This window comes from Heterodontus francisci, chromosome 7 (assembly GCF_036365525.1).
Source record: "Heterodontus francisci isolate sHetFra1 chromosome 7, sHetFra1.hap1, whole genome shotgun sequence".
Lineage (NCBI taxonomy): Eukaryota > Metazoa > Chordata > Chondrichthyes > Heterodontiformes > Heterodontidae > Heterodontus > Heterodontus francisci.
Window position 1 is genome coordinate 29,559,484 of NC_090377.1, and position 23,963 is coordinate 29,583,446.

The 23,963-nt window shown below is 43.2% G+C and overlaps 1 protein-coding gene across 1 annotated transcript in view; it reads right to left on the minus strand.

The window, feature by feature from the left end:
• Nucleotides 1–2,439: 2,439 nt before the first annotated feature.
• The window catches only part of kif5c (kinesin family member 5C), a 149,303-nt gene continuing 127,779 nt past the window's right edge, over nucleotides 2,440–23,963 (minus strand). Inside the window, exons 17-25 of the mRNA XM_068034489.1 lie at nucleotides 22,227–22,344; nucleotides 21,491–21,567; nucleotides 19,757–19,866; nucleotides 15,698–15,799; nucleotides 14,828–14,888; nucleotides 13,941–14,012; nucleotides 12,905–13,009; nucleotides 5,680–5,896; nucleotides 2,440–2,558 (exon numbers count right to left, since the gene is read on the minus strand). Of these exons, the coding sequence (XP_067890590.1) occupies nucleotides 2,440–2,558; nucleotides 5,680–5,896; nucleotides 12,905–13,009; nucleotides 13,941–14,012; nucleotides 14,828–14,888; nucleotides 15,698–15,799; nucleotides 19,757–19,866; nucleotides 21,491–21,567; nucleotides 22,227–22,344 (981 nt within the window). The remainder of the gene's footprint in view (nucleotides 2,559–5,679; nucleotides 5,897–12,904; nucleotides 13,010–13,940; nucleotides 14,013–14,827; nucleotides 14,889–15,697; nucleotides 15,800–19,756; nucleotides 19,867–21,490; nucleotides 21,568–22,226; nucleotides 22,345–23,963) is intronic.

The following is a 23,963-nucleotide window of genomic DNA, read 5'->3' on the forward strand; positions in this document are numbered from 1 at the left end:
ACAAATGTAACATGACGTCCCAACTCTTGTACTCAATGCCTCGGCCCATGAAGGCAAGCATGCCATACGCCTTCTTCACCACCCTGTCTACCTGTGTTCCCACTTTCAGGGAACTATGTACTTGCACCCCAAGGTCTCTCTGCTCAACAGGCCTGCCATTCACTGTATATGTCCTGCCCTGGTTTAACTTCCCAAAATGCATCACTTCGCACTTGTCTGCATTAAATTCCATTTGCCAATCCCTTGCCCACTTTCCCAGTTGATCTATATCCTGTTGTAACCTTAGACAACTTTCTTCACTGTCCACTATACCACCAATTTTGGTGTCATCTGCAAACTTACTAATCATGCCCCCTACATTCTCATCCAAGTCATTAATATATATGACAAACAACAGAGGGCCCAGCACCGATCCCTGCGGCACACCACTGGTCACTGGCCTCCAATCTGAAAAACAACCCTCCACTACCACCCTCTGCCTCTATCACCAAGCCAATTTTGTATCCAATTGGCAAGCTCACCCTGGATCCCATGTGTTCGAACCTTCCGGACCAGCCTACCATGCGGGGCCTTGCCAAAGGTCTTGCTAAAGTCCATGTAGACAACGTCCATCGCCCTGCCCTTGTCAATCCTCTTGGTCACCTCCTCAAAAAACTCAAATTCGTGAGACATGATTTCCCGCGCACAAAGCCATGCTGACTATCCCTAATCAGACCTTGCCTATTTGTTTCAAACCTCCAGTTGAGGCAACTTGAATACTTACAAAATGTGCCCTTTGCTGAGCAGGAACTGCAGCTACTGAAAATTTTGAAATTTTGAATAAGGTCAAATATAAAAGTAGCATCTCCCCAAAGCACCAAAACATTCCCTCTGCCTAGGCTTTGTATTCCCACTTACCAGACGTAAGGTCAGTAAGTGCTAAATATACTCTTCAACTGGTCTTATTCAGTCAACTGATAACTCTTTGAGACAAACAAAATGTCATTTTTCTCTTTCTTTTCTTTTCTCTTTCCCTCCTTCCCTGGCCCCACAAAATATATTTCTTCTCTCCTTCAGCACTGGACAGGTTCTTCCAACTAAGGCAAGCTCAAAGCATGACTATCAGTAATGCTTGAAGTTGAAGAACAGAACAATGGGTGCACCCACTTGAATCAGATAATGTAGAATTTACACTACTGTCCTGAAGAATACACCATCCTGGATTTTATCTGGTTGACGGGGGTCTCGACCTCCGGCAAAAGTGCCACCGAGAACCCCGCATCACCCCTTCTGTCGGTGGCCTACCAAATCAAGTGCCAATTAGGCACTTAAGTGGGCAGCAGCGGGCCTTCCATGTGATCAAGGAACCCGATGACAGAAGTCCCGCCTTCCGAGAGCTGCTGGCCAGAGGTTGGCATCTCTTTAACTGAACAGTGCCACCATGGAGACGGTGGCTGCTGCTGGTGCACCTGAGGCCCAGGCCACATATAGGTCAGGGCGGGAGGGGTCTGGCGAGGTGGAGGTCGTGGGGGAGTGGTGTATAGGGGATCAGCAGCAAGGACAGGCAGGGCAGTGGCTCTCAGCCTCCCCACCACCACCCCTTCCCAAGGCCGATCCCTCATTCAGGCACTAAGTGCCTTTTAACAAGAGACCCCCACCCAGGAAACCAGTAAGCAACCCACACGATTTTTCTTGCCACGCTTTCCACGTAGCGACAGGCCCACCTGGTGCTCTGCCAATTGTGGCAGTGATGGGATGAGGCCCTTAATTGGGCAATATTGCCAACTTATGGGCCTCAATTGGTAGCGGGGCAGGAAGGTGGAAAGGTCCCCCCTCTGCCACCAGCCCACCCGATGACATGCTCTCCCTGTGGGGGAGAGCATAAAATTTCACCCCCCACCAACACAAAGAGCATTTTACATTAAATTGTGGAGAAGAATAATCGATAGAACATCTTTGTCTTTTCCCAGCAGTAGAAAACACTGAAAGTAAAAGTTTATTTTAAAGCAGTAAACCTTAGGGCAAACACAAAACAAGTTCATATGATACCTCTTATTCACTATTTTAACACAGATGTTATTTTAAATGGGCTGGCAACTCCACTACACTAGCAGACAAAGGAATGTCATACAAATTCATTGGGAACATAGGAGCAGGAGTAGGCCATTCAGCCCATCGAGTCTGCTCCACCATTCAATATGATCATGGCTGATCATCCACTTCAATGCCCTTTTCCCCACATTAGGCATCATCTGCTAATATCGCCAAAAGTAATTCCTAGACCTAAGTATGCAAATGAAGAATTTAATCTTTCAGCACCATGCTAACGGCCCAATGATTGAAGCTTCACAACATTAGATGTCTTTTTAGACACAACAATATTCATAATAAAAACACTGATCAATTACTTTTTCCAGCGCAGCAGCCCATTATTATTTCAATTAGGCTTTATTCTACTTACTACTTGTCCTTATTCTGATAGTAACTAGGATTTGAGGTCACAGATACTCCACCGCCACGAATAACATGAAAGGCTGTTGGAGAGGATGCAGGATAATGACCAGGACGAATAGGTTTGGCTAAAATGAAAGAACAAGATACAATTAAATTAACTTCCATCTAAATATGAAATATCACAACATTTCTCTATATACCTTCACCTTACAACGCTGTTTGAGTCATAATTTTAAGCACTTTTTAAAAAATGTTCTAATTCGTGATCATTGCTGTTTTCTTTTTTGGGAAATATTGGCACCGATAATCATAGGAACAGTAAAGGAGATTTAAAGGCCAGGAAGCTGGAAATACAGTTCCCCGGAGGTCCTTCCAAATTTAATGACAGAACCTTAAGTACATTTTTTCAATCAGTTACCAGATTGAGAGATTACTATTGGGCAGGGTGGCAGTCGGAGAGCCGAGTCAGGGTGTTGGGAGACGGGAACTGGCCAATGGAGGTCGGCGAGAGCATATAATCGAGCAGGATAGTGTAAGGACGGAACCCGCCACATTCCTGCCTCCACCCAAATTAAGTCCGGGAGGGTTGGGGGGGGGGGGGGGAGGCCTGTGGACAGCCTTCCCACCCTGCCGTCAATTGAGGCCCTAAAGCAGGCAATAAATGTCCAATTAAGGCCCTCATCCCACCTCTGCCGATATTAGCCCAGCGACGGGCAGACCTGTTGCCATACAGGTGGCAGGACCAACAAACCCATGTGGGTTGCTTGCAGGCTCTGGGGGAGGGGGGGGGGGCGGGTGGGGGGTTGAGGGGTGGCATCCCTCATGAAAAGGCAATTAGTGCCTGATTGAAGGACCCGGCATCAGGAAGGGGGAGCCCGCTGAGAGCCACCCCCACCCTTGCTGCCGACTCCCCCCCCACCCCTCCCCATGGCCCCCAACTCACGAAACCCCTCCCACTGTGACTTACTTGTGGCCTGGGACCCTCATCTCTGGTGAGTCCACTACCAGCAGCAGCCTCTGATTGGCTGGCAGCTCTCAGCAGGCGGGACATCCATCACCAGGGTCCTTAATCCCGGGGAAGGCCCTCCACTGTCCACTTAAGTGCCTAATTGGCACATAATATGGTGGCCCTTACCCAGAGGAGGTGGTGTGGGGCTCTCCCCAGCTCTTTAGTTGGTGGTCGAGACCCCTGTCGCCCAGATAAAATCCTGGCCTGGTGTGCAATTGCAAGGGGAGGGGTCAGCCAATCGAGGGGGTGGTTTACAGAGTATCTTAGTGCCCAGGGTATGGGTCACTCCTGCTCTCCCTAGCCCACAAATAGTGCACTTACATTTTCCATCCAGCCGTTCTTACCTCCTTTCAGCCTTCAGTTTCCCAAAGCCCAGAAAACTTGGTCCCAGGCTTTAAATGTGAAACAGAGGTTAAATTTGAGGCACGCAGCCTCATTAAAATATTTTAAGGATGGACCAGTCTCTGGAGAGCAGGTTAGTCACATACCCACAACACATCTCAATTAAAATCAGATGTGGGTGGGCTGGGGTTGGGTTTGTTTTTTTTAATTTTTAACATTCCTTCACCTACCTGTCCTACGGCATTAAAATTATCCCATTGTTCCTTGAATAAGATGATAAGAAAGTAACTGGGGGAGCAATGAAGTAATTCCTACTTTCAATATTTTGAACAACTCTCAACTCTTCAAAACCCACATCTATCCAAGACTTGAAAGTTTCTCAGATGCTCTTCCTCTCTCTCATGCAGGATACAAGGAAAACCTGTGAGCCAATCTGTTTTACAGGCCTTAATCAGTGCTCCTCACTTGCTCGTTGAATTCCAAATACACCCTCCCACATGATATTCCTCCTTCCTGAATCCCTGCTGTTTTAAAATCATGGCCCAGTGCATTCCAACTCCAACTCACTCTTTTTCCATAATCTCAAAACTGGAACTTTCTACCTATGATTTTTGTAAAATCTGGTCTCAGAATGTGGTGTTGTTGGCAAGGCCACATTTATTACCCAAGACTAGTTGTTTTGTAAACATGGTGAGGGGGGCATTTTCTTTCAATCTAAATTTTAGTCTTTAGTTTTCAAAAAAATACCGACCACAGTTTTGGTTGTCAACAGAGAGGGAGCAGAGATTGCCTGTGTGGAAAAGTGTCAGACCTGATCCTTTGATTGGGCGCCATTGGTGAGGAGTATAGGGAGCACTCATTTGGAAATTTTGCATCTGGATTGATTAATTTTCCTTCCATCAATTTGAATGGAAGGAAAATGAGGAATTTCAGGTCCTTAATTTCCTGACCAGCACTTTCTGCAGGAACCGTTCCGAAGGGAATCAGACGTATTACTCTATCCAATTCAAATAAAGCACAATGACTGAAGTTGGTATCACAGTTGAACTACAACTACTGCCATCATTAATGGATTGAGTAACCTCCTTTGCTGCAAGTTCATATGGAACTGAAGGGCAACTGCATTCTTTCCCATTTACAAGACAGCAATAGTCCATGTCTTTATGGTGCACCTGCCTTTAGATCAACCTGACTTCTGATCAAGATCCTGAATGATGAGCCTTACATTTCTATATAAATGACTTGCAAATGGGGTCATAAACACATTTCTCAAGTGGTTTGCAGACAGACACTGTCTCATCATTCCCATATTTGCAAAGCTCTACCTATACCCGAATGAATCCATTTCAATCTCATCTAAACTATCAAGCAATCTTCTCCTAAGTCCCAGCCCACATCTTTCCTCCACCCCATCTTCACTCCTTTAATCATTAAGTACCCACTGTCTGCAGTAGTCTCCCCAAACCACCTTACCTTGTTTCCTCTAACCACACTTTCAAAAAGCCTCCCAAAAACTCATCATTTTAATTGTGCACTCAGTCTCCTCCCCACACCCGCACCCCCCCAATACACCAAGTTTCTCCTTTTTGCTACCCAATGTCCATCCCTCTACTTTGTGAAGCCTTTATGTGTGGAGCACGATATAAATTTAAAGTTATTACAACATTAAGCAGCATGCAAACGAACAGTATTTCAGCAAACACATTACTTAGCTCAAGCTTTGCTTACTTTTACATTTATTAATATTGTACAGTCAGAAACAATGAGATTTTTCTTCACAAACTTGGAGAAACTTGGCTTTTCTGGCACTCTTAGCATTAATAAACTTTCATAAGCCAAGCATGACAAGCCTACATACACAACACAAGTGATAAGAATGCAGCAAAGCCCCTCACCAATCTGAGCTGAATGTGCCCGCCTGGCCATGTTTTTGGCTCGTACTGCTTCCTTGATTCGATCGACTTCCTGATGGTAACGTTTGCGGTCCCTCATGGCACTCTCCTTGGCTTCTTTCAATGCACTCTCCAATGCTTTAACTCTCTCAGCTGTAGCCCGAAGTCGTTTTTCCAACTTAGGAAGCTCACAACGAAGGTCTGCATTGTCACGAACCAGCTGGAAGAGAAAACGAACTAAATGGATGACAATGAACCACAGGATAACTGACGGTAAATTTTGACTTTGGCTGATGGTGGCAAATGGGCAATATTCGATCAACCTCCCATTACAAATCTGTCCCGATTTTCATTTCCAGACAATGAAAATCAGAAGAGATGTTTATCAGGCAGCTTAACCGATATTGGCTGTTTGGCACTAGTGTCCAAAGTTAAAATTACCCACAACTACCAAATGAAAAGAAATACTGGAATGGTATAATGCACAATAAGCCAATAGATTTTAATAGAGTTGAGGACATTGATTTTTTTTTAAATTCATTCATGGGATGTGGGCGTTGCTGGCCAGGCCAGCATTTATTGCCCATCCCTAAATGCCCTTGAGAAGATGGTGGTGAGCTGCCTTCTTGAACCGCTGCAGTCCATGTGGGGTAGGCACACCCACAGTGCTGTTAGGAAGGGAGTTCCAGGATTTTGACCCAGCAACAGTGAAGGAACGGCGATATAGTTCCAAGTCAGGATGGTGTGTGACTTGGAGGGGAACTTGCAGGTGGTGGTGTTCCCATGTATTTGTTGCCCTTGTCCTTCTAGTTGGTAGTGGTCGCGGGTTTAGAAGGTGCTGTCTAAGGAGCCTTGGTGCATTGCTGCAGTGCATCTTGTAGATGGTACACACTGCTGCCACTGTGTGTCGGTGGTGGAGGGAGTGAATGTTTGTAGATGGGGTGCCAATCAAGCGGGCTGCTTTGTCCTGGATGGTGTCAAGCTTCTTGAGTGTTGTTGGAGCTGCACCCATCCAGGCAGGTGGAGAGTATTCCATCACACTCCTGACTTGTGCCTTGTAGATGGTGGACAGGCTTTGGGGAGTCAGGAGGTGAGTTACTCGCCTCAGTATTCCTAGCCTCTGACCTGCTCTTGTAGCCACGGTATTTATATGGCAACTCCAGTTCAGTTTCTGGTCAATGGTAACCCCTAGGATGTTGATAGTAGGGGATTCAGCGATGGTAATGCCTTTGAATGTCAAGGAGATGGTTAGATTCTCTCTTGTTGGAGATGTTTATTACCTGGCACTTGTGTGGCGCGAATGTTACTTGCCACTTATTAGCCCAAGCCTGGATATTGTCCAGGTCTTGCTGCATTTCTACACGGACTGCTTCAGTTTCTGAGGACTCACGAATGGTGCTGAACATTGTGCAATCATCAGCGAACATCCCCACTTCTGACCTTATGATTGAAGGAAGGTCTTTGATGAAGCAGCTGAAGATGGTTGGGCCCAAGACCCTGAGGAACTCCTGCAGTGATGTCCTGGAGCTCAGATGATTGACCTCCAACAACCACAACCATCTTCCTTTGTGCGAGGTATGATTCCAGCCAGCGGAGCGTTTTCCCCCTGATTCCCATTGACCTCAGTTTTGCTGGGGCTCCTTGATGCCATACTCGGTCAAATGCTGCCTTGATGTTAAGGGCAGTGACTCTCACCTCACATCTTGAGTTCAGCTCTTTTGTCCATGTTTGAACCAAGGCTGTAATGAGGTCAGGAGCTGAGTGGCACTGGCGGAACCCAAACTGAGCGTCACTGAGCAGGTTATTGCTAAGCAAGTGCCGCTTGATGGCACTGTTGATGACACCTTCCATCACTTTACTGATGATTGAGAGTAGGCTGATGGGGCGGTAATTGGCCGGGTTGGACTTGTCCTGCTTTTTGTGTACAGGACATACCTGGGCAATTTTCCACATTGCAGGGTAGATGCCAGTGTTGTAGCTGTACTGGAACAGCTTGGCTAGGGGCACGGCAGGTTCTGGAGCACAGGTCTTCAGTACTATTGCCGGAATATTGTCAGGGCTCATAGCTTTTGCAGTATCCAGTGCCTTCAGTCGTTTCTTGATATCACGCGGAGTGAATCGAATTGGCTGAAGTCTGGCATCTGTGATGCTGGGGACTTCAGGAGGAGGCCGAGATGGATCATCAACCCAGCACTTCTGGCTGAAGATTCTTGCAAATGCTTCAGCCTTATCTTTTGCACTGATGTGCTTTGCTCCCCCATCATTGAGGATGGGGATATTTGTGGAGCCACCTCCTCCAGTTAGTTGTTTAATTGTCCACCACCATTCGCGGCTGGATGTGGCAGCACTGCAGAGCTTAGATCTGATCCATTGGTTATGGGATCGCTTAGCTCTGTCTATCGCATGCTGCTTACGCAGTTTGGCATGCTAGTAGTCCGGTGTTGTAGCTTCACCAGGTTGACACCTCATTTTGAGGTATGCTTGGTGCTGCTCCTGGCATGCCCTCCTGCACTCTTCATTGAACCGGGGTTGGTCTCCTGGCTTGATGGCAATGGTAGAGTGGGGGATATGCCGGACCATGAGGTTATAGATTGTAGTTGAGTACAATTCTGCTGCTGCTGATGGCCCACAGTGCCTCATGGATGTCCAGTTTTGTATTGCTAGATCTGTTCGAAATCTATCCCATTTAGCATGGTGATAGTGCCACACAACATGATGTACGGTATCCTCAATGTGAAGACGGGACTTCGTCTCCACAAGGACTGTGCGGTGGTCACTCCTACCAATACTGTCATGGACAGAAGCATCTGCGGCAGGCAGATTGGTGAGGGCGAGGTCAAGTATGTTTTTCCCTCGTGTTGGTTCCCCCACCACCTGCCGCAGACCCAGTCTAGCAGCTATGTCCTTTAGGACTCAGCCAGTTCGGTCAGTCGTGGTGCTACCGAGCCATTCTTGGTGATGGACATTGAAGTCCCCCACCCAGAGTACATTTTGTGCCCTTGCCACCCTCAGTGCTTCCTCCAAGTGGTGTTCAACATGGAGGAGTACTGACTCATCAGCTGAAGGAGGGCGGTAGTTGGTAATCAGTGGGAGGTTACCTTGCCCATGTTTGACCTGATGCCATGAGACTTCATGGGGTCGGGTCGATGTTGACTCCCAGGGCAACTCCCTCCCTACTGTATACCACTGTGCCACCACCTCTGGTGGGTCTGTCCTGCCAGTGGGACAGGACATACCCGGGGATGGTGATGGCAGTGTCTGGGACATTGTCTGTAAGGTATGATTCCGTGAGTATGACTATGTCAGGCTGTTGCTTGATTAGTCTGTGGGACAGCTCTCCCAACTTTGGCACAAGTCCCCAGATGTTAGTAAGGAGGACTTTGCAGGGTCGATGGGGCTGGGTTTGCCGTTGTCATTTCCGGTGCCAAGGTCAATGCCGGATGGTCAGTCCGGTTTCATTCCTTTTTATTGACTTTATAGCGGTTAGGTACAACTGAGTGGCTTGCTCGGGCATTTCAGAGGGCACGTAAGAGTTAACCACATTGCTGTGGATCTGGAGTCACATGTAGGCCAGACCAGGTAAGGACAACAGATTTCCTTCCCTAAAGGACATTAGTGAACCAGATGGGTTTTTACAACAATCGACAATGGTTTCATGGCCATCATTAGACTAGCTTTTTTTTTAAATTCCAGATTTATTAATTCAGATTCCACCTTCTGCTGTGGTGGGATTCGAACCCATGTCCCCAGAGAAATACCCTGGGTCTCTGGGTTATTAGTCCAGTGATAATACCACTACGTCACCGCCTACCCAGGATCTAAGCAGACAAAGTAAACACTCTGGTCACTGCAGAATTTATAGCAGGTTCGTACACCTCACTTTTATTTAAAGTTTTTTTTAATGAAATCTCCCTGACAATGGGCTGGATTTTAGGCCCCCCCCACCCAAGGCAGGGTCAGAGACAGGATTGGGGGGGGCACTGAGAATCACGACAGGTGGCGGGGGGCAGAGGGCCCTTGCCTCCCTTTCGCCAAGTGATCTTACTGGGGGCAGGTTTGGCCAATGTCAGCCTTCCCACCCAGAGGCGAATTGAGGCCTTTAAGTGGCCTATTAACGTGCAACTAAGGGTCTCTTCCCACTGCTGCCGGGATCTTTACAACAGTGTGGGGGCCTCCGCCATGCCGGGAAGGTGCCTTGTAGCCTTGTAAAATGAGGCACCCTCCCTGTGTGGATCCCTCCTCCACGGAGGATCTATGGCCCACAGAGGACCCCTACTGGGAACCATTTCACCCCCCCCCCCCCCCCCAGGACCACCTTCCCCTGGACTGCACAATCACCCCCTTGCCCCGCCCCCTCATTAGGGCCTTCTGGGCTGGCCCCAGCAACCCCGCCTCACCTACCTCTGGTCTGGGGTTCCAGCGCTGTGCCTGAATCCAAAGCCTCTACAGTACCAGCAGTGGACACCGCTCCCGGTCGCACTGCTGATACTGCTGAGCTGCCGGCCCTCTGATTGGCCTGCAGCTCATGGGATGGGGATCCCGGCTCATGAAACGTCGGTGTAAAAACACCGGAGGGTCGCTCTGTGGGGGGGGGGGGGGGGGGGGGAGGGGGCAGGAAAAGGCCAGTTTGGCCCGGCGCTGGGAGCTCCGCCTCCAGTCCAATGTGTGGAAATTTTTCGCAATCATTTAGCAGTACAATATATGCATCAATGGTTTAATCAATCTGCACGTTAAAGAATACAAACTGTTTGTTTTAAAAAAAAATGCAGAAAGACAAGGTCATAAGAAAGGAATTACACTTCACAGCCATATTTCTTATGAATACTGTGGTGCATACACATTGCATTATCTTGAATCCATTTCTCCCTCACTCCTTAGAAAACTAGTCAGAAACTCCGAGAAATGATGACAACGCTGTTTAGTCCATGAGAATTACAGTCTAATGCTATTTTATTTTGCAGTGGAAAATCAAAGAAATTATTTGCAAATTATTTCAACTCATTTCTGGTCAGTTTGGGCATAAAGTTTACCAGATACACCAAGAGTCAAAAAGCAGGAAGCATGCACTCATTCCCGCAGTAAATAGAAGATACAGATAAACTATTCAATTCTCTCAAGAACCAAGACCTGTTTATTCTCTGTCGTTCCTTTCACCCAAAATATGAATGATTTTGCTATCGTGACAACGGAGCAAGCTTGCAACTCCCCATAACACAAATACCAAAGAAAAAGTTCAGGCACCTGTTCTCAAAAGGGCAAAATATTGCCCTGCTACCTGCACATTACATACCTCCCACATGGATGGTCAGGGAATTATACAGTACTCTTGATACACAAAGACCCATTGGCACTGTGATGATGACACTGACCATTAGTAGATGGCAATATAGGATACTAAAAGTTTCAAAAGGTGTTGCACTTTACAGGTGTCATTAGTAGATAAAATGGAGCCCAACCGTAGGCCACAATGATAGGAATATGGAAAGAAGAATAGGCCAATTAGCCCCTCAAGTCTGTTCCACCACTCAATGAGATCATGATTGATCTGTGGCCTAACTCAATATACAAGCTCCAGAACCACAATCTAAATCAAAAGTACTCCACAAGGTCAGTCTAATCATCAACTCAACAGAACAAAGTTTCTTGGCTTGTAGGCCACTGAGTGACATAAGGCAGAAGCTGACACGGTTGTCAGGACTTTGGAATGGTGGCTTATCGACAAGGGCATAGTTTGAACAGAAGAAGCTTGCAATTGGGATACATAAAAACGGGGAGGGGAGCTGCAAATTTTACCAATAGATGTCATGCCCCCAAGTCAGGAATCACATGACAGAACATACGAACTAGGAGCAGGAGTAGGCTATTCCGCCGCTCAAGCCTGCTCCGCCATTCTATAGGCTGATCTGTTTGTGAACACAAGTCCACTTTCCTGCCTACCCCTGATACCCTTTGACTCCCTAGTTTGTCAAAAATCTGTCTACCTCTGCCCTAAAAATATTCAATGATCCTGCCTCCACCGCTCTCGGGGGAAGAAAGTTCCACAGACTCACGAACCTCTGAGAGAAAAAAATTTCTCCTCATCTTTGTGTTAAATGGAAGACGCCTTATTTTTAAACTGTGCCCTCTAGATCCTTTTAACATCCACCCTGTCAAGTCCCCTCAGGATCTTATATGTTTCAATAAGATCACCTCTCATCCTTCTAAACTCCAATGAATACAGACCCAACCTGCCCAACCTTTCCTCATAAGATAACCCTCTCATCCCAGGAATCAGTCAAGTGAACCTTCTCTGAACTGCTTCCCAAGCAATTATATCCTTTCTTAGGTAAGGAGACCAAAACTGTACACAATACTCTAGATGTGATCTCACCAATGCCCTATACAACTGTAGCAAAACAGCTCTACTTTTATATTCCATTCCCCTTGCAATAAACAACAACATTGCATTTGCCTTCTTAATCATTTGCTGTACCTGCACACTAACTTTTTGTGTTTCGTGTACTAGAACACCCAGATCCCTCTGCATCTCAGAGTTCCGCAATCTCATTTAATTAATGTGTTGCTTTTCTATTTTTCCGCCCAAAATGGACAAGTTCACACTTTCCCACAGAAGACATATTTTACTTCACATCACAGCGAACAAATTCAGAGGGCAATAGACAAACAACCTACAGGAGGATAGAGTTAAAACTAGGAAATGACTTTGAGCTAAAGACCCATCTCAAGAAGGCAGATATCTGACTGGAATCGCCAATATGAGTTCTTTATGGGGAGGAATCGTATCAGACAGTAGAAGATTGGTTGATCGATTCGAACACAAAAAGATGCAAAACACACAAAAACAACTAGGAAAAGAGGTGTCAGAAAGATCCAAATGCAAACAAAGTGAGCAATTGTGATGAAACTTCAATGTGAAATTTATAAGTCCTCAGCTGCATAAACTGAAAATATTGCTTTTGGAAGTTATCACAGATACAGTTAAAAAGCAGTTGTAGCAGTAATGAGGTCAACACTAACTCAGTGAAACAAAAAATATATCAGCAATTTTATGTTTGAGAACCTTGCCCATCAAAAGGAAATGACAGGAAAGGCAAAAGATTGTGTCTTCTAAATCAAAAAGGGGGTTAGATATTTGAAAGAGAAAGACATTAATAATGGGGTGTTTAATGTTGGAATAACAGACTATTTCCAGACTTAAACAGAATTTTGACATAAACTATCTTCATACCTGCTTGTGAACTTTTGTAAGTTGCTCCAGGTTGTTTTCAAGAAAGGATATTTTCTGTTTCTGTGCAGCACTCCCCCCTCCATCATCTGAGTCCAGTTCAGTGCTCTAGAGAAATGCAAAGCAAAGTTATCAATCAGCAACCAACACGCGACTGAAAGGAATCAATCAAAACGATGGGTTCATCCTTGAGACAAAACTCTGCTGGTGGTGTTCATTTGGAAACAAATGAAAGCACCACCTGTATTTGGGAATAAGATAAACATGATTATTTGGAGAGTGATCCATTATACTTCTGCTACATGTAAATCTTTCAGTATGAAGTGTATTGAGACATCTACTGCAACCAAATGTCTAAGTAAAGCTCCCATTGTTTGGACTAGAGAGATATGGAGTTACCAAGTGGGATACAGGAAATCAAAGCTCAATATTTTTGTTCAGGAAGTTAAAAATACCTTTGAATACATGGGTTTAGGATAAGAGGTCATTGGGTCCTCTACAAACCATCTATCTTATGTTTACTTCACTCATTGAACTAAAGGAATATTTAGAATTATAGAATCAAAGTACAGAAGGTGGCGTAAAAGCAAAATACTGCAGATGCTGGAAATCTGAAATAAAAACAAGAAATGCTGGAAATACTCAGCAGGTCTGGCAGCATCTGTGGAGAGAGAAGCAGAGTTAATGTTTCAGGTCAGCGACCCTTCTTCAGAACTGCCCTCCATCCTTTAGTCCACTCCAACACCTATTGCAAGACATACAAGGGCCACTGCCAGCCAGACAAATTTCTAGCTCGTATATGTCAATGTGCTTATTTAGGAGACTGACAGTTAATTTAAAACATTAGTTACCGATAGCTGCGTCTTTGGACAATTTCCCCTTCTTGTACCTCATATCACACCCAGAATAGAACAAATAGTATTAACTCGACTATTTAGGCTTAAAATTAGGGAGGATAAACCTGGGTCATTAAATATGTCTACAATGGACCCTTAAGTAACATCTAAAAAACACCAGTGAATTAGATCAATCAACTTACTTTCTTGACTCTAGTGGTGAGATCTTGAACAAAAAGTTTTCGGAGGTTGTGGAGAGTTTGAAGTTCTTTTGCCTTTTTAGAAGAACAAGTAGTCAGTGTTAGACAGTTTAAGGAATATAGATCTAAAAATGAGCTTTATCTCTTTCTAATCATTAATTATATACAAATACAAGTAAGCAATTAATGAGCACAAACCCCAGCGGCCAAAAACACTTGCAAACATAACTTTAAATAATTAGAAGTCATATAATTTGATTTGGGCTTTGGGGGAGAGGGAGGGAGGAGGGGAAATGGCCATATCCAAGAAAAACATCCATTTGTTTTTTAAAAAAAAAGCTTCTGATTATAATGTACAACGGAGCAAACAGCATTTGCGGAGCAGAACAGGATCTTGGTCTGTTATATGGAAAATATATTCCTCCCCGCCTCGTCCTCCCCCCTCCCAACTTCTGCTACCATGAAAAATTTAGAAGATGAGGGGTCTGCCATTTTTGGGAAAGATACTTGCCAATGAAAACTTCCCTGCTTGAAGCACCCACTCTATACTCTCCAGTCACTGCACTCAAAAGTTTCAAATTACAAACAAATTGTATTGTAATTTAACTGGTTTACTGGAGATTATATAGCTCTAGTTATTTAGACTGCAGAGCTTCTTTCAAAAATGCTAACAATACATTGTGTTCGGTGTATATGCTGGGAACCATGGATTCAATAATGGGAAAGTTATATGGGAAAGAGATTTACAGACATTACACTTACATGACGCAGTCTTTGTTCTACAGGTAAATGACCTTAAATGTTCAGTTAAGTTACATAATTGGGGAGGAAATTAGTTTGTTCTTAAGTGAGTCCATTAAAAGTCCAATAGGTTTCACATTGAAACTTACAACTGTCTCCTCCAGCCCCTTGAGGTCCTGTTTTGCTTGCTCTCTTTTGTCATTAAGAAGTCTAAAAGCAGGACATAAAAGTTATTTGGAGTCAGATTTTATTTCAGATTGACAGCGTATTAAGAAAATAATTTCATGCCTGTGTCGTACAATTTACTAGGTTAGAGGTAAACAGATCACATTACAAGAGAATGGTTTTCAAGTAATAACAAGCCAAACGATATAATTATAAGGTTATTTAACCGTCATGCTATTATGGTAAGCAGTCTGGTGAGGGCGTCACCGGTCAGCTACATGGCGCCTCTGAGCAAAACAAGAACTCCAATATACAACAGATGCAAGAATTTTTACTGCAAAAGATATATAGACACTCACATACCACAACTAGAACAGAAAAAGGAGCGAGAAGACCAGAACTAGGATGTTTTGCCTGGACTAACATTGTTCACTGGTAGCAATGACCAAATTGATACTGTGCACCACCACATTTATGACCAAATTATTAGTTCCTTTTTAAAAACTTCCCCTTCCAAAATACCAACAACAGCACAAGAATGTCCGAGGCGCAGACAGTTCCCTGGGTACTGTCAGAAAGACAGGAGGTGATTTTTGCCACAGTAAGCTAACACCCTTAGTCTTTCTCTCTCTCTCACTTCCACCCAACCCAGTCACCCACCAAGAATTGGAAAAACATGTATATTGATTGTGGATAATATTGATTATCATTCATGGCTGCATCAGAGCTGCCAGAACAGCCTCGAAGCGCCTTTGGATTCAAAAGTGAAGTCTTCAGCTTTATTATGAACTGTTAACTGTTAAATAACACAGTTCTCATGGTGTGAAGCGAGATCATTTTAAGAATAAGCTTACACAAGTTTCTGGAGCTTGACACTTTTTTCATTCTCCTCCATTTTTAACTTGTCAAAATCGGAATTCAATTTCTCCTGCTCCAGCACAAGCTTTTGGTTCAAACTGTTGAGTGTAAAGAAAAAAAAATGGTATTTTAGCATTAATTTAGATTGTAAAATATTTGCATAACAGTATTCGGGTATTAGTAATGCAAAATTTGTCAGTAAATAACTATTAACACACACAACTTCATTATCTTGCCATGGTCATAGCTTTCAACTGGACATTTCCATCAAGATTAAGCCATTTGATTCAACATCCTTTTTCCAATCAGTTACAAGTTCCACCCTCACCGACTGAATCAAAATCAAATCAGCACAATTAGTGCTTAAACTGTTATATATAGAGTAAAATATACCAAAATAGGGACATAATTACTGCATTTGCAGAATAACAGCAGCTGTGCTCAGCAGTGATTCATTTCTCAGTTTTGAAGTGTATAATTCTTATTTTGTACCAGAGACTATTGTCTCTCACAGGGCTTGTAAATTTATCACTAACAGTAGAGTCAAAATAATGTATGCACAATTAACTGAAGAATATAAATGCGATAATTTCTACTATTCAGATGTAAACACTAATAAATATTAGTTTTAAATATAAGAACATTACATTATTCAAAACACAACAATCTTTTTGTCCTCAGTCATTCTAATATTAGAAAAAAAAATAGTCGTGTGATTGCCATAGCCATATGAATAATAAACCCAGTGATGGTTAATCTGATATTAGGGTTTATTACAATGCTGTACAAATGGTAAAATATCAGTTGAAGGTAATAGCCTCTGAGTCAGGTGGGTGTGAGTTCAAGCCCATTCCCCAGACTTGACCATATAATCTAGGTTGGTACAAGTGTTGCACTGTCAGAGGTGCTGCCTTTCAGATGTGACATTAAACCTCTCACATCCCTGTCCAATATTTCTGCCTCAACCAACAACACCACAGATTATTGGGTCATTTATCTCATTGCTATTTATGGGTCCTACCTGTGTGCAAATTGGCTGCCACATTTCTTTCCATTACAACAGTGACTAAACTTCAAAAGTACTTCACCAGTTGTGAAGTGCTTTGGGGCATCCTGAGGAATTGAAAGGTGCTATATAAATGTAAGTCTTTTTAACTCCATTTGTTGATGCACAGTCTGCAGGAGTATGTTTCCAGCAACAGGCTCCAACGCTATCATCAAACTTCTGGTATCAAATGACCATCTGACCTCTTTGAGGATTCAGAAGAACCTTTTAATTTTGACCAACAATGTCACAATCAGAAAGGCTTAGACAAACTTCCACATTAAACATTTCTAATTAAAATAAAAGCAACAAGAATTCAGAGTAGAACATAGAATTGTATAAGAAATTAGTAAGAAAGGAAATGGAGAGTGCTCACAAGAGGTGCAAATGTGAAACGTGAGGAAAATCTTGAATGCAGTATCACTCAAGACAGTGTTTGGACTCTGGAGAGGGGGTGGGGTCGATATTAACCCACCTAACAAGTCCCCAATCCACAGCATATGCACCTACCATCATTGTTATGGCAATGGGCAGCGTGACATGCAGATTTCCCACTTTGGAGAGGCGGGGCACTTCATTATAAAATTTCAATCAAGCTCCCACAGTGCAATTGGGGGCCTGATTTAAAGTTAATGGTTGCCAGCCAGGTTTCCCAGGGAAATCCAACAGAAAAATGGAGACTGGAGCAGCTGGCTGCAGAGAGTAAGTACTTTTTGCAGAACTGCTCATGAAGAAGGGACAGGAGTGTGCCCCCACCCTAGCTCCTCAAGTAAACCTTCCACCTTTATCAGCATGTTCTCACTGCTGCGATTAGCGATGCAACCCACCCCTATAACCCTTGCTCAGACCTCCTACCCCACGATCTGCTGAACCTCCCCTACTCACACCAACCTCTGATCCCATGCCCTAATCTCACTCTCCCTCCGAATAGCTGAACTCCCCCCCACCAAGCCCCAATCCCAATCTCTGATTGCCAAGGATCATTCTCAATGGCAGTGAAATTTGCTGACATCTCTAAAAGATGGAAATCAGTAAATACAAATTATTCTGCTAATGATTTTGTCAAAAGGTTTATAATGAATGTGTACATTGTTAGGCATACAAATGGCAATTAAAATTTAAATGCGCAGTACATGTTGAAAGAATGTGGATTGTAAATATCTGATGAAAGGGATTGAAGTAGGAATCATGCAGACTAAAACCAGCTCCACAAAAGTCATGTCAAGGCTTTACAATATGTCAGGACACACTTAGAAAACTGTACTCAGTTTTCTATGTCACAAGAAATGTATGCTTGCATTGGAAAAGGTACAGAGAAGAACAACACATCTGATTCTGAATAGAGAAGTTTTAAAGATTAGGGGAGAAAAGCTGATAAAGAAAGGGACCTCATCAAAGCATGCAAGATGTTAAGCGTGGAGAGATGAGGTAATGCATTTTGGATCAAAGTCAGGGAATGGGATTATATACTGAATAGAAAGGGTGTGGTGGAACTGAGATCTAGAGGTGAAAATATATTATCCCATGAAATACAGACAGATAATGCCATATAAATATGGAGCAACAAGAGCAAAGACATTATGATAAATTTGTATAAGGCAATGCTTAGGCCACAGTTATATTGCACATAATTTTAGGCACTCCATTATGAAAAGAATATTTAAGTTATAGAGAGCATACTGCATAGATTCACCAAGATGATACCAGGGACGAGACACTACTGTTATGAACAGTGGTTATGACTACTGCGGCTATTCCCAGTGCAGCTGAGAATGCTAGGAGGAAATGTAATCAACACTCTTAAAACTATGTAGTGGTTTGACAGGTTAAATAGGGAAAGGCTATTTCCACTGGTAAGCAATTTAAAACATCATTATGAAAGAAAGAACTTGTATTTATTATAGGGCCTTTGACATCCTCAAGATAATTAACAGTCAATGAATTCCTTTTGCAGTATTATGTAAGCAAACAGAACAGCCATTTTGCACTTAGCAAGGTTCCATAAACAGCTGAGGTAAAAAAAACAGGTAACCTGTTTAATTATGGTAGTTGAGGATAAGTACTGGGCTGGCACCAGTAAAACTTCCCTGATCTTCTTTGAATAGTGCCATGGGATCTTTTATATCTATCTGATAAGGTAGATGGGGCCTCAACTGAGCAACGCATGCAGCAATAATGCACTGAAGTGTCGGCCTAGATTATGTGCTCTGAACTCTGAACTGAGGGTGAAACCTACAACTTCCTGATTCAGAACACTAAGTGCTAACACTCAGCCAAGCTACACATATAAAAGGGTGAAAGAGTGCCCAAAAAGGAGACCCCCCCCCCACCCACCCCCTGCCAGAGATTGCTGGGAGGCTGCCAGCAGAGGCAGGAAGAGGCCCTCAATTGGTCACTTAAGTGGCTCAATTGGGCTCCGGGTAGGCAGTCTGCCACCTATTTTGTCCTGGCAAAATTGCCTTTCCCTGTCCTTAAAGGGCCCGGAAAATCCCGGCCTATGTCTCCAGATCATTAGTGCAGGCCTCTGGATTCCTAGTCCATTAACATAATCACTATGCTATGATGCCCCCAATTGAAGAATAAATGTAAAACAGGCATGTGAAGAACTTTATTCAGTGATAAATATTTGTAATAATCTGCCAAGCAATGTAGTAGATGCAAAAAGATTGGTATTGTTCAAAATATAGTTTGATGTTCTTATGGGAAAGTTAGAGCCATAGAAGAATGAGCTATGATGGATCAAATGGCCCTTTCTAACTTTCCTTGGAATCACTAATCTTCGCATTTGGTTAGTCAAATTACCTCAATTCAACAGCAGTCATTTTCCATGAACAGAGCAAAGAAGAGAACTTGCATATGTTTGTGGATAGACTGGAGAAGCTGGGATTGTTCTCATTAGAGCAGAAAAGGCTAAGTGGAGATTTGACGGAGGTGTTTCCAGTGTAGGTATTTTAATACTTCATATTCCTTTACTGGCAACTTGCATTCTGAAGTCCTGTCAGATACTTACTCCCTTAGTTCATCAATAATTTTTTGTTTTTCCTCAATTTCATCCCTCAGACGAGACAGTTGTTTCTGATGGGCCTCTCTATGGTTCTCCATTTGCTCTTCCAGAGTTTTCTAGATGAAGACACCAAATGAGTTAGGAGTTACTGTATTCCTGCTGCCCTTCTATGTTACGACTCATCTCTCCCCACATATGCACAATGATCCCTTAAAAGCTATTGGTTTGGCCAAATTACTTAAGAGATCCCACTGGCCACTTCTTCATCCTCCAAGCAAAGATTTTCCACCATAGATGTGATGGTGATGCTTCCAGTTTTGAATTTTGGTATATGGAGGTGAGGTGGTTATACTGGAATTTCCACTTATCACCCTTTTGTCAAGTATGTACAATCCCTGATAGAAGCTTCCCTAAGCCCATCTTAGAGCCTCAGGCTTCAGGAAAATGTTTGTCAAATTTTTTTGTTAGCAAACTTAACATAAATATGTATTTAGTAACAAAATTTTCATTGGGTCACTTACAGGTTAAGGTAATGTGAAAATTTTATATACATAAAATCCTCTTTTCCTGAATTATTTACATGAAGAAGTTCCTTTTTCCTAAGAGCAAGGACCCCATTTGTTCTATATCAGCTAAACACTGTTAAAACAATTACAAGCTTCCTGCTCTGTAAGTTCATTTGTCATCTTAATGTAAATATTACAAGTCAAAGGCCTCGTTAAAATTTAAAGCAGAACATTTGCGAGAAGTATGGAAAGTACCAAGAGGAGGTAATACATAGCGAGACAGGCAAATTACATTTAACCAAAATCTGAAATCAACATATCATGAAATCTTTTCATCATAGTCCTCAATTTGTGGACTACTTAAGTGAGAAATTATTTTATCACTCATCTGTCTCTTTAAATATGCAGATTGGGCTCCAATAACATCATCAGGTCCCAGTCGGCTATTTTAACCTGAGCACAGGACCAACGAGGGCTTCCCTGTCAGGCAAAACCTGCTGGGAACAGAGTCCAGGGCCAGAAAAACCCTGGAAAGCTAAGTTTTTTACATTTCTTTTGGGATGGATCTACTAGGATACTTTGAGTTTCCCCTGCCTTACCTGCCCTCCCCGATTTGCCACCTCTCAACCGAGTTCTGTTCATCAGGAGTGCCTACCTGGTGCCTGGAACTATTTCCCTGAATCCCTGGCAGCGGCCTCCTGCTGCCTGCGTCTAAAGTTCAGGCAGCAGCTTCTCGCCAACCGCCTGGCCATTTCGGTCAGGAAGCAGCATGCGGTTAAGTCCTGGCCATTAAAGTCAGCTGAGCCTACCTGCTACCAAACCCGGGCAGGCACAATGCCCGCTTGTAAACAGTGGTAAACAGTGCAGCTTATTCCCAGTCTGGCTGGTGAAAGAGAATACATTGAAAGCAAAGAGCCATTGTTATTAATTATTTTTTTCTTGGGGGTGTGCAGGGTATCAGGTTTGGAAAGTTGGCTTTGGAGAAAATACAAGACAGAATATAAAAACGTTGACAACTAGGTTACAAGGTAACAGCTAAGAATGAATCATTCTGGCTGGGCATCAGGTTCTTCTATCAATTAATATTCTAATTGTTAACAATTCTGCACACTGGAGAGAGCTGCACAGAAACCCATACAGAGTTCAGATGCTTTTTTTTCCGACCTATGTACCAGGTTTCAGAACAGATGTGTCACAAAGTACCTATGTTAATGCATCTCATCCATGTTATTACCTTCATTTCATTGGCATCTTGAAGCATTGTCTGATGCTCCTTTTCTTTGTCCTGGTAAGTCACTTCATGCATCTTTTCTATTAAGCAATTTCAAAAGAGAATTACACACGCATATTAACAGCCTCCAAGCACTGCAAGTGAAACATTTTTTAATTCAAAGCTGGAATGAGTGCGAGCTTTCATCATTTTCCACCTGCATTTATGATGTTTGATACAGTGTAAAAAGAAAATGGATCAGGTGCTGGTTTGTTTTGCTGAATACTTAAAGCCACTGAAGCATTTGAAAAGTTGACACAATGTCAATATACAGTTCTTAGCACAACAGGTCAGTACAAATGAGTTTTCATGAGAAACATGGAGGATGTAGATGTATATTAAGGTAACAGAAGAGCCAATTAGATTTCAACTAATAATCATAATTATAGAGACCAATTAAAAACAGCTACTGCTGTATTTCCATAATCAGTGTTTCCTCTGCAGAATTAAATAAATGTTTGCTTCTTTCCCCCTTCTCGTGCAAAGTTAAGTACTTTTTTCTGTGGTGATGGAAAGAATTGTAAACCTCCAGCCCCTTTCAGTAAAATTAGCATCTTTAAAAGCATCCAGTATTTTTAGTATTGATGGATGCTTACATGACGCTGTAAAGTACTCAGACAGAATAAAACTTGCAGCATCCTAAATCAATGATCAAGTGGATTAAGGCGCCTGGTTACTTAAGCTTCAGGTCAGTGCATACCTTGGGCACGGAGTTTAGCTATCTCTTCATCAAGTGCATCATGAGACTCCTCCAGCTGTCTTCTCTTCTGTTCCACATTCTGCATATAATCCGTTAGCGATTTTATCTTGGCTTCATGCTTTCAAAAGATTAACAGCACAAAAAGCGGATGTAAAGGCGTGCATTACACAAACCACCAGTGTGCATAGTAATAGTCTGATCCTAAATATATGCTAACACATTAAACCTGGATTTCAAACAGAGCTCTGTATCCGAGCGCCAATCTTTTTTGTGCAGTTGAGATACCGGTATCAAAATGGTCACTCACATGATACAGCTTTACAACTAAATGTAAAGCATGTAGATGGTGTACAAAAGCATTTACAATTTCTTCTACGTATATCACAATGGTAGGACTGCTGCAATTTTATGTATTCATTTACCCGTAATTTGATACATTGCAGATCAGTACATGCAAAACTACACTTTTGTAACTCTACAGTTATGATTTTTCTTTTTATTATTGGGAAGCCGCTTAAGTAATTTACTCTCACTGGTACAATGGCAATCATCTTTTCAAACAGACAAGATATAGTGCACTGGAGTGCCAAACTGCATATCATGATGGTGGGTCAGAGTGGGCACCCACACCACTAAGTTCTTAATTTGAGCAACATCACTTTGGGAAGACACCAGGCAGCAGCCAGGCATTAGTCCACAGGTGGGATGCAATGGGTGGGGCATTCAGGGCAACTGGGAACAGCAGCGGTGGGGCATTCGGGGGTGGGGGAAATCATTATTTGAAAAGGCACATTATCAGATTTCCAAATGGCATACCTGAAATATTAAAATTATAGGCAAAACAAAACAAGAGGCCTCCTGAGGCACAGTATTGAAAATCCCCAGACTTCACTACCTTCTTTGCACTCCGATGATGTCAACATTTTACTGATGATCAGACAAAGCCAAACTTTAAAAATGATGCTCATTTATCCTCCATTACATAGTTCATGCAAGAATCTGATGAACATCTGCAAGCACTTTCACAAATTATTACACATCAGGGCTGCTGCCAGGCGTCTTCCCATTTGAGGGTAGGAGGGGGAGAAGGGGAAAGAGTGGCGGGGAAGAGAAAGAGTGATGAGGAGGAGAAAAGTGCTGGGGATGGGGAAAGAGTGGGAGAAGGAAAAGAGTGGCGGGGGTAGGGGAAAAAGAGTATGGGGGGGGGGGGGGGGTGATTGCTCACTGCAGTAGTAGCTGCCAGTTGGACCCTTCATAAATATATTCAGTACAGAGAAAGGATGTGAAAAAAAATCATGAATATTTAAGTTGTATCTACCACACTTAGCTTGAAAAGGCAAATGCAATTCTAATTAAAATTTAATGCAAATATCCCATTAATCTTTTGTTAGATGACTGGCATTCCTTCATTATGATTCACTATTGGTGGAGACAAACAATATGCACACACACACACACACAAATATCGTTTACTTGGAGCACTCTAACATTTGTACTAATGAGACCTAATTTCACAGTTACCATTTGCTGAAGCCTGGCTCTAAGAATTCTGCAGATTAAAAGTTTTCTCTGTGTGTTACCGAGGGGCCAGGGGCCACAGAAAAAGAGCATTCACGTCAGGGCCCCCGTCAGGCTTTGTTTAGCCTGCAGATCCTCCTACAATGCTACACCCAAGTTTCCCTCGAGCCAGCGCCTGCATTGGGCAGAGGAGAAGGAAGACGTGGCAACACAACAAGG